The 12,706-nt window shown below is 26.7% G+C and overlaps 1 protein-coding gene across 1 annotated transcript in view; it reads right to left on the bottom strand.

The window, feature by feature from the left end:
* Positions 1–8,461: 8,461 nt before the first annotated feature.
* Positions 8,462–12,706, bottom strand: part of Sox15 (Sox box 15 transcription factor) — a 401,070-nt gene continuing 396,825 nt past the window's right edge. The window contains exon 5 of the mRNA XM_075367198.1: positions 8,462–11,106. Within this exon, the coding sequence (XP_075223313.1) occupies positions 10,436–11,106 (671 nt within the window). The 3' untranslated portion in view covers positions 8,462–10,435. The remainder of the gene's footprint in view (positions 11,107–12,706) is intronic.

Raw genomic sequence — 12,706 nt, forward strand, 5'->3', positions numbered from 1 at the left:
GATCTTTTGAAGGTGTAATATGTTTGATTTTTTTAAGTTTATTACTGCAAACATGAAATTAAATGCAGTAAGCTTACATAAATTCTAAATTCAAAGGTTACGAATCTTAAAAAGCGCCCGAAATATTTTTCATTATTTAAAAACTTTATACCCTAGATTAAACCTGATTACATCACTGATAGTTGAAATTTAAGAATTTAAAAAAAAAAAATACTTTTAGTTTGTATAGAATATTTACGGTTATTATGCGTAGTTTTATTTAATCTGTAATTTTCATGTTTGGTGCTCAGAGAACTGATTTTGAAAATAAGGAAATAACAAGGAAGTTTGTTTATGGTGCAAGTTATGTTAGGTAATGTTTAAGAAAACATTTTCTCTTTTATTATCATATTTAGAACAAAATCAAACTAGAAAAAATAGAATAAACGGGGGGACATTAATAGAAACAAATTTAATTAACAAATTAAATGTATTCTATAAAATTAATTCTAACGTAAAACTTTATGTTTTAAAGGTGAAAGTTTAATGCACGTAAGAAACCCGCAATATATCTCTATCTCGTCAACAATATATCTCTTATAAAAATCTGATCAAATATTGTTGACTTAAAGAGTAAATCTCTTTAGAAATAATTTAAAATATTATATTAATTAATCCAATCATTTGACTGTGGTATATAGCTAAAATATAAATTACATCATTGATAAAATTATTTTTCTATAAAAAATAAAAGTTATAATGACAGTAAGAACGGAAAAATAAATTAAGTACATATTAGCCTTTGCCAAATGAAAGACGGTTTGTTAATATTATATTTTATTTAGAAAAAAGAGTACTTGTAAACTACTACGGCTCTACATGTGTGTGTATAGCAAACTTTAATTAAATAATTGTCCTAAGAAAAGAAATATTACACTATAACTACCAAACATACACACACACACACACACACACACACGCACACACACACACACACACACACACACACACACAGACACAGAGAGAGAGAGAGAGAGAGAGAGAGAGAGAGAGAGATCACATTAAAATACTATTGGAATTTCATAATAATTAGGGTTAAGTACGAAAGAGTTACTGTTTATTTAACTATTCACTTAGTAACTGGAGGCTGACGCCCAATTACAGAGTTCTGATTTGGGTGAGAAATTAATTTTATAGCGTGTGAAAAATATGTAAGCTATCCAGAAATTTATTGTTATGATAAATAATTATACAAAATTATAAAATGTTTTCTGTTAAGATAAAAATATCATACGCTTTCTTTTTTAAATTAAAAATAAAAAGTTATTTACTGAATTTTTATCCAACTAGATTCGATGGATGAATTATTGTAAGTTAGATTTTCATAAACGCAATTAGAAAGTAATTGAATTATTTTGGAAATGACAATTACATCCAGTTTTCTTTCTTTATTAATCTAATGCTCGACCAGTTGCACTGAAAAGTCATACTTTGATATCGTTGAAAATATAACGTCGTAATATTCACGCGTCTATTAAATGAAATTTCAGGTCTGAAATTTCTATTTTTTTGAAAAAAGAAACTAACAAAATACTGTTTTGTTTGTTGTTAATATATATATATATATATATATATATATATATATATATATATATATATATATGTATATATTTATTATAAAAATATTGCTTTTTGAAATTAAATAAATTTAAAATTATAAACATTTAGTTTTCTAGCTACAAAAAAATGAAATTTTTGCAAATGTGTAAACGTTTAAAATATATCACTCTAGTTCTCATTTAAATAAATGACAGAGATAGTTAATTTTAAACATATTAACTGATTTTAGTAGCCTATTCTTATTTTTTAACTTATAATCTTTCTGCGTTTTTTATAATTATTCTGAGGTTTCCAGGAAAATCTTAATTTTATTTAGACTGAATAACTTATTATTTGTTTTATTCCTCAGATATTATTATTATTATTCCTCGGTAACGGATTGAACAATTTTAGTGGAATTCTTACTGATTGATTTTTGCTTTTATGAAAATTAATATTGAATTGGTATAAATTACAATTGCACTCGCATTTATTATTTCGTAACATTAAAAAAACAATAAATAAATAAAAAAATGATCGATAACTTCGTTCCGCTTTAAAATATTTAGTTTAGAGAATTACGCCATTACAATTTATGTAATTTCCTTCTTTCTTTCTTTTACAATAATATTCCATTATTTACCATTTCTCTGTTTTATTAGTCGTTTTTATGAGTGTTCTTAATCATCTGCGATTTAATCTTTTATTTATTTTTTTTGTATAAAAAGTCATACTGTTGGAAGTAATTAATAAATTTGTAATTTGTTCTTTTATGTACACATCATTTATAACACAGATTTATTTGTTTTCAGGTTGTTTATTAAGCTGAATATATATACTCGTATAAATGCATCTTACACTTTAAAAACTGAGATCGATTTCCTGTGATTGAATTCACATTTGCTTCTCTTAAGATGGTAGTAATAGGGCAAGACAATTAAATAACTTCTTGTATTTAAAAAAAGATATTCATGAGTTTACAAGAAAATAAAAGGAACTTTAAAAAATCGTAACAAACAATATTAGTCTATAGGCCGTCGATATGTTGTACAAAACAATTAATAAAATTATCACACTTTTTTCTACAATTGATGAAAGAAAATTTAAGTACATTTAAAAAAAACAATAAACAGATTAAAAAAATCTATAAAGAGATACATTGAAAGTAAGTAGTTTATTCTATAATTGATTTAGTAGCACATTATGGATTGCGTTACGCTATAAATAACAAGTAATATGATGTCTCTTATTAGATATTGAATTTAAAAAATATTTTCTTTGCTACCACGTAAAAAAACTATGTCCAAAAAAATCTACCATTTCCAGACGATAAAAAAGGAATTTGGGGAGTATTAAATTCAAGAATCTGTAAAAAAGAGAAAGATTAACTTTCCCTGTTCAAAAAAAGAAATCCTAATTTTCCAAATAAAGGTTCTTTAAAAGAAAGTTAATTTAAATCTGAAGACGGTTTAAATTGTTTTTAGCTAATATTTATTTAAGGAACCACACCGATTAAATTATAGGAAAGTAACAAAATTTCTTTCACTCGTGCTTATATTTCTTTTCGTAATATTTTAAAGTCTGAACCGGATACGGCTTTATTTTTCATAGTTGAATAAGGAACTATCAGAATAAAATGTAAGCAACTGCGAAAAAAGAAAGGAATTGAAAAACGAAAAGTTGATAAATGACGAAATGCAAACGTTACTGATTTTTCAAAACACTGGCAGTATTTTCTAGGCTACATTAAATGTAAATAATGTTATTTTCATTTCGATTCAGTTATAGAAATTCACTAACAAAAAAAAATGTACGAAATCTTTTTAATTAAAACTACAAAATTCTACGTAGAAAAAATAAATCCGGATACATTTTCGGATAAATACTTCAAGCCAATATATTTATTTTTCTCGTATAAATTTTTAAAGCAAAAATATTAAATAAGAAATTAATTAAAATCCAAATACAAGAAATCTGCTATTGATAAATTTCAATAAAAAGTAAAAACTTAAACATTAAAAATAATAAAATTTCATATTGTTATACCCTAACTAATCATCAGCTGTAATTACAATCCAGCATAAAATCAAAAATTGGCAAAACAACCAATTTATACAACCGAATATTTTAATATGAAAAACTTACATGATAATATGAACGATATGAATAGTCACAGAGTTTCAGGAGCTAAGAAAAATTTAAATACATTCTTTTCTATTCATCGTTACGATTAAAAAAAAAAAAAAAAAAAAAAAAAAAAAAAAAAAAAAAAAATCTTTTTTTTCAATAGAAGTTAATTGTTACATAAACAAATTTTAATTTATGAAGGAAAATTTTATTAATTAACATTTCTATTAAAAAAAAACCCATCTAGACACATTATAATTGTCGTTATTATTATTATTATTATGAAAAAAAAAATTAATTCTGTAAAATTTATTTATGTAACTTTTTTTTATATTCTGAATTAATAAATAACATGAAATGTGATAAATATGAATACGATTTACTGATTACGTATTTATATTCCTAACTAATGGTTAAATAAATTATTGTTATAAAAAAAAGGAATAATTTTTTGTAAAATATTTAATTACAATAATTAAGAAATTTAAAACTTCCTTTTAGTTTATAAATAAAGAATGAACAATATTAAAAAAAAAAATGAATTCTAGTAGACGACTAAAGTATTTAATGAACGATACAACTATTAAGGTCACCTTAGGAAAAAAAGTTATATATGTTTAAGACACATGTTTAAGCATTAACATAATACTAGTTGCAAATAAAGTTTTTCATTTACGTAAATTAATTTTCTTACGTATTTTTCCTTTTTTTACATCTTATTGCCGACCTTAGTGGTAAAACAAATATTTTGATTATAAATCTGTTCAGTGATTCAAAGTACCAAACTTGATTCAACTTGAATCAATTCTTTTGAAAAATGAAAGATAGAAAGAATTCAACTTGATGAAAATTCTTCTTCTTTTGTCGAAAATTTGCAACTTCATACAGTAAGTCTGATTACTATTTGTTAATTGGTCTTTTAGGGTTTAATTAACGTATTGACTCCTTTCAACAGGAAAATATAATAGATATTCTTTTTAATTAATCGTTTAAGTTTGTCACAACTAACTAAAAAAATCAAGAATATTGGATGATTGATAAACATGAAAATTTATCGAGTCTAGATACAATAAACATTGGATCTAGAACTTTATTGTAATCTAGATAGAGTAATATGCTATATTTTACTTAAATAAAGTAACGGCAGTACGTCTTTACAATTATACATTTTTACAGTTAGTGAATTTGTATATAACGAATGGTAACGGTATGTGGGGACAAATATCCTGCGACAGGATTCCAGCGTGTATAAACTGTTAATGGAATTAGTTAATAGCTGTGACTGCTTATTACTGTTATTAATTCATTCTGAAAATATCTCTGCTCCAACATCGGTTTAAATGTATTTCAGGGTTATGGGGGAGTGTAGAGGTGAACAAAAAACTATATAGTTGGTTAGGGTAATTTATTAAATTGTTAAGTAGTCGGTATAACTCTAATTAAGCCTTGTTGACTTAGGGTTTACACAAATCATAGTAAGTAGTTTTGTTAAAGGCGCGTAGGATGATGTACTTTTCAATAATAGGCCATGTAATCTTTGATCAAAATCGTTGAACACGCGCGATAATTGATAGGTTTTCGCAGTGATATATTTGATCCGCTTAGGTCCAAATAGGTTACAAAAGCTATTTATATATTACTAATTTCGAGGTTGAAGTACCTCAGATGTAGAGGTAAGAGTATTACACGTATGAGTATTACACGTTTAACAGCAACAGGCTTGTTCCATTTTAGACGTTTGTCAAAGAATAAAACCTAACAAGCGCAAGAGAACATTTTGTGGCAGAGCAACATTAAATAAGAAATCGGTTCAGCTCAGTTCTTTTCCAAGAGTAGACATAATATTTTGAATTTTATAAGGATTGACTGCCATATTTTCAACAGAATTTGAACAAGAAAACGAACTTTTGAAGAGAATATGCGAAGGTAGACCTGAGCTCTTAAACTGGTTGGAAGTTTGAGAATGGAATTTCGGAAGAGAATATGATGTAGAAGAAGGGTGTTAGAAATTGATCCTCAGGGTAGACTAATCGAAAAAAATGTATATGTCTTTACCTAAAGAAAGAATCAGGAAAATTTAAAATCATAAAATGTAATTATTGTTTAGATGTAAGTCACCTAGTACTTGCTAATAAACTTATACAATTTTTAAAAAATGTTATTTTATTTTTCAGTACAGTGATTTCTGATGCTGATTTGCACGATGGAGTTAGGAATCTACCAAATGAGAAAGTACACTGATGATAATAATGCAGTGATTATTCCGGTCATTTAATGGAATACTCGTAGTTTAAAATTCTGCTTGAAACAAATAAGTTTTTACATAGTTAAATATGTAATGTCTCTAATAATAAACATTATTAGAAATTAAAATACCAGTAAATATTTTAATAGAAGAAAAAAATTAATTTTTCCAAAATAGTTTTATAAGGCTGAACCAATTGCCTATAAAAGTACACTGATGATAATAATGCAGTGATTATTCCGGTCATTTAATGGAATACTCGTAGTTTAAAATTCTGCTTGAAACAAATAAGTTTTTACATAGTTAAATATGTAATGTCTCTAATAATAAACATTATTAGAAATTAAAATACCAGTAAATATTTTAATAGAAGAAAAAAATTAATTTTTCCAAAATAGTTTTATAAGGCTGAACCAATTGCCTATACGTGTAATGCAAATTACTGTTACAAGTATGTAGCTGTGAAAATGCTGTTGTAAATCGCTTCCTTTATTAATTTCCATCCATCCACTAGGCTAGGTCATTTTTTTTTGGTTTCTTCATAATATCCGATTATTTACAATACATTATTTCATCTTATTTATAGATAATTACTTTATTCATACGTAATGCATTCTTATGATGAAGTAAAAAGAAACGAAACAAAAAGAAGAAAATATGAGTAGTTTCATTTTTATAAATTAATATAAAACAACAGACATGTTTTCAGGAGGGTTCATTACCCTGCTAAGTAAGGAGCAACTGGAGACTTCTGTGTTATGTGGAGGAGAAAGAAGCTACTTAAGAGAAAGCATTGAAGTGCATTTTTATTTCTACAACTATAGTTATCTTTTGAACTGTTAAACTGTATAATTAACGACTTTAACAGCGATACTGAAAAAAAAATTACAAATCAAAACCTTTATCGTATATATTTACGTAGTTGTGATTTTTAAATAAGAAATCTCTTTGTTTTTTAAAATGAATTTCGTTAATATGTACTTGACGCTTAACGACAATGAACGACAAAGTCAACGGTCAACGACGAAAAAGCATTGACCTAATAATATTGATTGACCTACTGTAGATAATTTAAGAAAAAAAGAAGTTTACGACTTAATTTTTTTACGTAATAATTAATGTAAATATATTGGATCGTAATTAAATTAATAACTCGGTTAAGCGGCTATAATTTAAAATCATTTTAAAATATGGTTTTTATTTTTAAGTAAACTGGTTTGCAAACAATGAACACGCACACACGTTCATATACATACGTACTTACGTTACAGACATTCATAGATCATGTTCGAAAGTATGTATTTTTATCTAAAATTATTTATTATAAGCAACTGGTATTTATTGTAAATGTAAATAATTAATACCATTATTTAAAAATTAATAATTAAAAGATAATGAATTAATTATCTAAAATTTAAAATATACAACTTATATAAAATAAATGTAATTTAAATAACACAGATATACGTCATAACATAGAAAAAAATTAACTTTTAATATAACAATATTTATAAATATAATTAAAAAAATATAACAACGTTTAGTCTACAAGATTATATAATACTGGTTCAATTCAGATGTAAGTTTTAATACAATAGAATTGATTAAACTCTCAAAAAAAGGAACAGTGTATTCGATATAACGATAATGTATAATTGATAAAAGAAACCAGTTGGTATCTGAAATACTCGCATTTCAAGATATAAATATTGAAGGATATTAACATATTTATCATAATTATTTATTTAGAAACCGACAACTTAATTATTGTCCAAATAACATGTGAGCACCAAACTCGTTTTCTCCTAGATGAGCTGTTGGCTAGGCCCTTGGTGTAGTACTATTACGACAGAAATTACTCGGTACGAACCGGGTAATTCAGTATACCATTAAAATTACTCGATCATCATTATTATTATTAAATATATTTTTTTTGATAGTAGTTTATTGGGATCTCTCAGTTATGAAAATCATTCATTTTTTCCTAATGACACAAATTATTTTTAAAGAATAGTAATACACATTCACAGTTGACGTTTTTTTAGAAAAATATAAGAAAACACTGAATTTATTTTCATTCAAAACTTATGAAACGATTTATTTCATTTTTGAGCAATACTACATTGCTCTAAGTAGAATATGTTTCAATTTAATATATTAACGATAAACTAATTAGTGTGTAATTAAATAAATAATAAATTAATAAATTGAATATGTATAAGTAACGAAAAAAACTGTTTTTAATTAGCTAAATTTCTGTTTAAGGGAAGTCATTTCCTTTCTTCAATGCTCTTGAAAAATATGATTTGTTACTTTTCAACCTTTTATTATCAATGTGAAATATTTTGTTTTAGTTTTTGTTTATTACATCCGGTAATAGTTATTTCAGAGTTTTTATAAATAGAATTTTATGAAAACTGAAATAAAATCTAAAAATTATCAGTTAAAAAAAAAAAACACTCGTTGAGCGTCCAATTTATACCTTTGATAATAAAATTATCGGTATTGAATTCAAGAATTTAAAAAATGGATTGAAAAATTATAATCTAAAGATATAATAAAAGTTATATATCCTTAAATAAAAAATATATAGTATACATAGATACATAGTATAAAAGATATCTTTTCTTTTCTGTTTAGCCTCCGAAACAACCATAAGGTATTACTTCAGAGGATATGTATGAATGTAAATGAAGTGTAATCTTGTACAGTCTCAGGTCGACCGTCCCTGGAGTGTGTGGTTAATTGAAACCTAACCACCAAAGAACACCGGTTGGTATCCAAGATCTAATATTCAAATCCGTGTAAAAGTAACTGCCTTTACTAGAATTTGAACTTTAGAAGTATAAAAGATATTTAATTAAATAAAAAATACATATAATAAAAGTTACTTTTGGTTTCTATACTGTTACAAAATCCACGATTTTTGTGTTACGAAAATTTCCCTTTTACTTTATACATTATTTGCAGATTTTTTTCAAAAATTATTTACATTTGATCCGTTAAGAGCTTGACACCATTAAAATCTCGAGTTACTCGTTTTGTAAAATATAAATCTCACTATACTATCAAGGGCTATCACTTTAGATTTCTAATTATTGCTCAACAGTGTAACTTATTCGTTAAAAATACATTATAAGAATGTAAAATAATACATAGTCGCAAAATTAGGTACATCGAATCAATATTTTAACATAATTTTAAAATTTAACAATACACGAACATATTCTTTTAGTTTTATCCTTTTACAACTAATAAAAAAGATTCTGTATATTCTATAATTTGTAAATAAATCGATAATGAAATCCGTGCTGCCTTTCCGTAGAACTAAACTAAACGAGGTGGATTTAAGAATAATTCTGGAATAGAAATTTTAAGTACGGTAGTAGTACTTGACTATAATACAATAAGATACAACATAATAATAAAAAAGTCAGTTAGTTCACATAATCGTAACTTTAAATCGCATAGTTTTTGTTTTGCAGAATATAATATTTGCAAATAATAATTTTAATGAATATATTATACTATATATTATTAGATTAATGTAGAAATCATAATTTCAAAATTTTTATTCTTTTAAAAATTTGTACGATGTGTTTCGGGATTTTAGCTTTATAGCTCTTCAGGGCATCAGAAATTAATGAAATGTGACACAGAGGTTTGGTATTTATTTCTTTTATTTGTAACACAATAACCAGAAATATTAAATGCCGATATTAAATATTAAACTTGGCGATCAATTTTTTCCGGTGATTTATGTGACCCTTTCTTTACTTATTTATTTTTTTATAAAATAAGTTAGATGTTTAATATGACCAGATCGGTAATGTAGCATAACGGATGCGCTCCCACCCGTTTCTTGATAGTGATAATAAACATTACCGATGAATAAATAATTGTTTTTAAGTTACGCCCGACTGCAACGTAATGAAATATTTTACGTTTTAAATCGTCGTTTTATTGTAAAGGGAAGGAGACCTTTATTCACGAAAAACCTTTGACTAAAAAGACAAAGGTTCTCCGTGAATAAAACTTTTTGAGTAAAAAAAATTATCTTTTAAATAATATTAAGAAATATATCGGTCATGTTGAAATGAAAAATAAACCGTTTTAATTAAAATATTTTAAAATATAATTTGATAGAAATTTCTTAAAATTTTTTCTCAAATTTTTTATGGAAATATTATTTCCATGCGCCCATCGAATCGAATTTTAAAATATTAAAAAATATGTAAACGTAATCGAATAAGTAAATACGACAATCAATTTTCATCGCAAACGAATTTAAACGAACTGGTAAAATAAATGTCATGATTATGTGAACCGACTTGGTTTATTTGGCTAATTTTTCTTTTTTTTTTCTTAATTATTTTTAATATTAAATATTCATTTTTCACCACCAACAGGTTAACACTGTAATAATTCCATATACAATTTTATCTACAACATCTAGTTATTTATTACTTATAATTGTTACTATTTTCAACTGCTATAACATGTTTTTCTGACATCAGCTAAAATAACGCTGAAATCTTCTTCAGTCTTAATTTGTTGCTGCTGTTGTTGTTGTTGTTGCTGTTGCTGCTGCTGTTGTTGCTGTTGATGATGCTGTTGTTGTTGTTGTTGCTGTTGTTGGTGTTGATGATGCTGAGAATGAACCGAATAAGGATTATTTTCATCCAAGCCAGATGTGAGATCTAATAGTCCCTGTGAATAATGAGTCGAGTAATGAGGAGGATGGAATGTCACGGGTAGATGTTGTTGATGGTAATTATGATTATTATCGAGTAATTCTAATTGTTGAGGATGTCCAGGAACACCGAAACCTCCTCCACCACTATATTTAAGATATTTATCGAACTCATGAGAGTCCGGTTTCAATAATTCTACCGAGTCCAATTCGACCGATTCCGGTCCCATACCGGAAACGAGTTCAGGAGCTTCTGTTAGAACACCGGCTGAACCGGGGTCGTAGCTGACCAGCGGTGGTGGTGGTTGAGACTGCTGCGGCGGCGTCTGCTGTTGTTGAGGTTGCTGATGCTGGTGTTGATGTTGCTGATGCTGGTGTTGGTGTTGGTGTTGTACTTGGTGGTAGCTACCGGAATTGCTGAGCCTGCTTCCGACCGACGAACTTCCAGGACTACCCAGAGCACCTAAAAATATTATAACAGCTATTAAAAATGTGAAGCATTAGTTTAAAAATAAACACTTAAAATGTTAGACGATAATAAAAACTCCTACTTGTTTTTACAAACTGGTTTGTTTTTCCAGCTTATAGAAATACATTCATCCAATAACCTTTTATCGTTTTATTTTCTACTCTTCTACGTTACTCAAGTGACTGATACGAATTTTTTGATACCGTTAAAAATGTCTAGACATACATCAGTCGAAGGAGGCACATTATAGACGAACACATTATTACCTTCCTCCTGATATCGTGGAACGATAACTTATGATCGACTATAATTAAGTTTATCGGTCGTTCTCCCAGTCGCTTCCAATACCAAAGAAGTGCGTTCATCTGTAACTATTGATGAACGATGGTATTGTTGAAATGAAAAAGTGTTTAAATCTATAAACTTTTGAAACGAAAATAGAACTAAATTTTATAAATACAATCTTTTTAATAACATATCTCAAAATAACTTATGTTGTTGAAGAAGAACCGCAAGAACGACTGAAAACATTTTGACGTCAAAACTATATATAAAAGATACTTTTGATCTCTAGTTACACAAATCGCTCCTTAAGTCCTCAAAAAATGAGATACGATTTTTGTTGTGTGATTTTGATATCTGCAGCCGTTTTAAAAAAAACTCAGTTATTTTTATGCAGAATCTAAAAAGCTCGTAATTTATTAAATTTTGTTCTATTCATTCTTTCAAAAATTTATACTTTTAAATAATTTTCATCGCCGGCCGCCTTGAGCAAACATAATCCAAAATGAAAAACATACCTCTTGAAAGTAAAATATTAATTAAGAATTTTTACATAGAATTTCATCATTGATTTTAATTATTATGCGATAATGCCAATCTTTTTTACAACTTCTAGGTATTTACAAATAATAAAATTATACAGAAACTGAAGTGAGAAACTTTACGTTTGGAATCGCTTTTTAGATCCTACATAAAAATAACTTAATTTTTTGAAAACGGCTGCAAGGGCGACTTAAAATATTTTGACATCAAAACTACACAAAGAAAATGTGTCTGATTTTTTAAGGACTTAAGGAACTTTTAATGTAACTAGATTTCGAAAGTATCTTTTATAAATGGTTTTGACGTCTCAAAAACGTATACTTAAAAACATTAATATATTGAGTTCAGTTGTACTGTTGATAAAACGTGGTTTTTGTTAACTAAATTGCATGTATCAGAGGATATTCATTGAATAATGACGTTAATATTTTTGGTTATTCATATGTGTAGAAATACAGTAGAAATAACAAAGATGGACCACTGAATGTGAAAACAGGAGGAGAAAAGATTATGGAGGTAGAAGAATTTTGTTATTTGGGAAGTAGAATTACTAAAAATGGACGAAGCAGGAGCGATATAAAATGCCGAATAGCACAAGCGAAACGAGCTTTCAGTAAGAAATATAATTTGTTTACATCAAAAATTAATTTAAATGTCAGGAAAAGATTTTTGAAAGTATATGTTTGGAGTGTCGCTTTATGTGGAAGTGAAGCTTGGACAATCGGAGTATCTGAGAAGAAAAGATTAGAAGCTTTTGAAATGTGGTGCT

The sequence above is a fragment of the Lycorma delicatula genome, chromosome 1 (genome assembly GCF_047948215.1).
Source record: "Lycorma delicatula isolate Av1 chromosome 1, ASM4794821v1, whole genome shotgun sequence".
NCBI classification, from domain to species: Eukaryota; Metazoa; Arthropoda; class Insecta; order Hemiptera; family Fulgoridae; genus Lycorma; species Lycorma delicatula.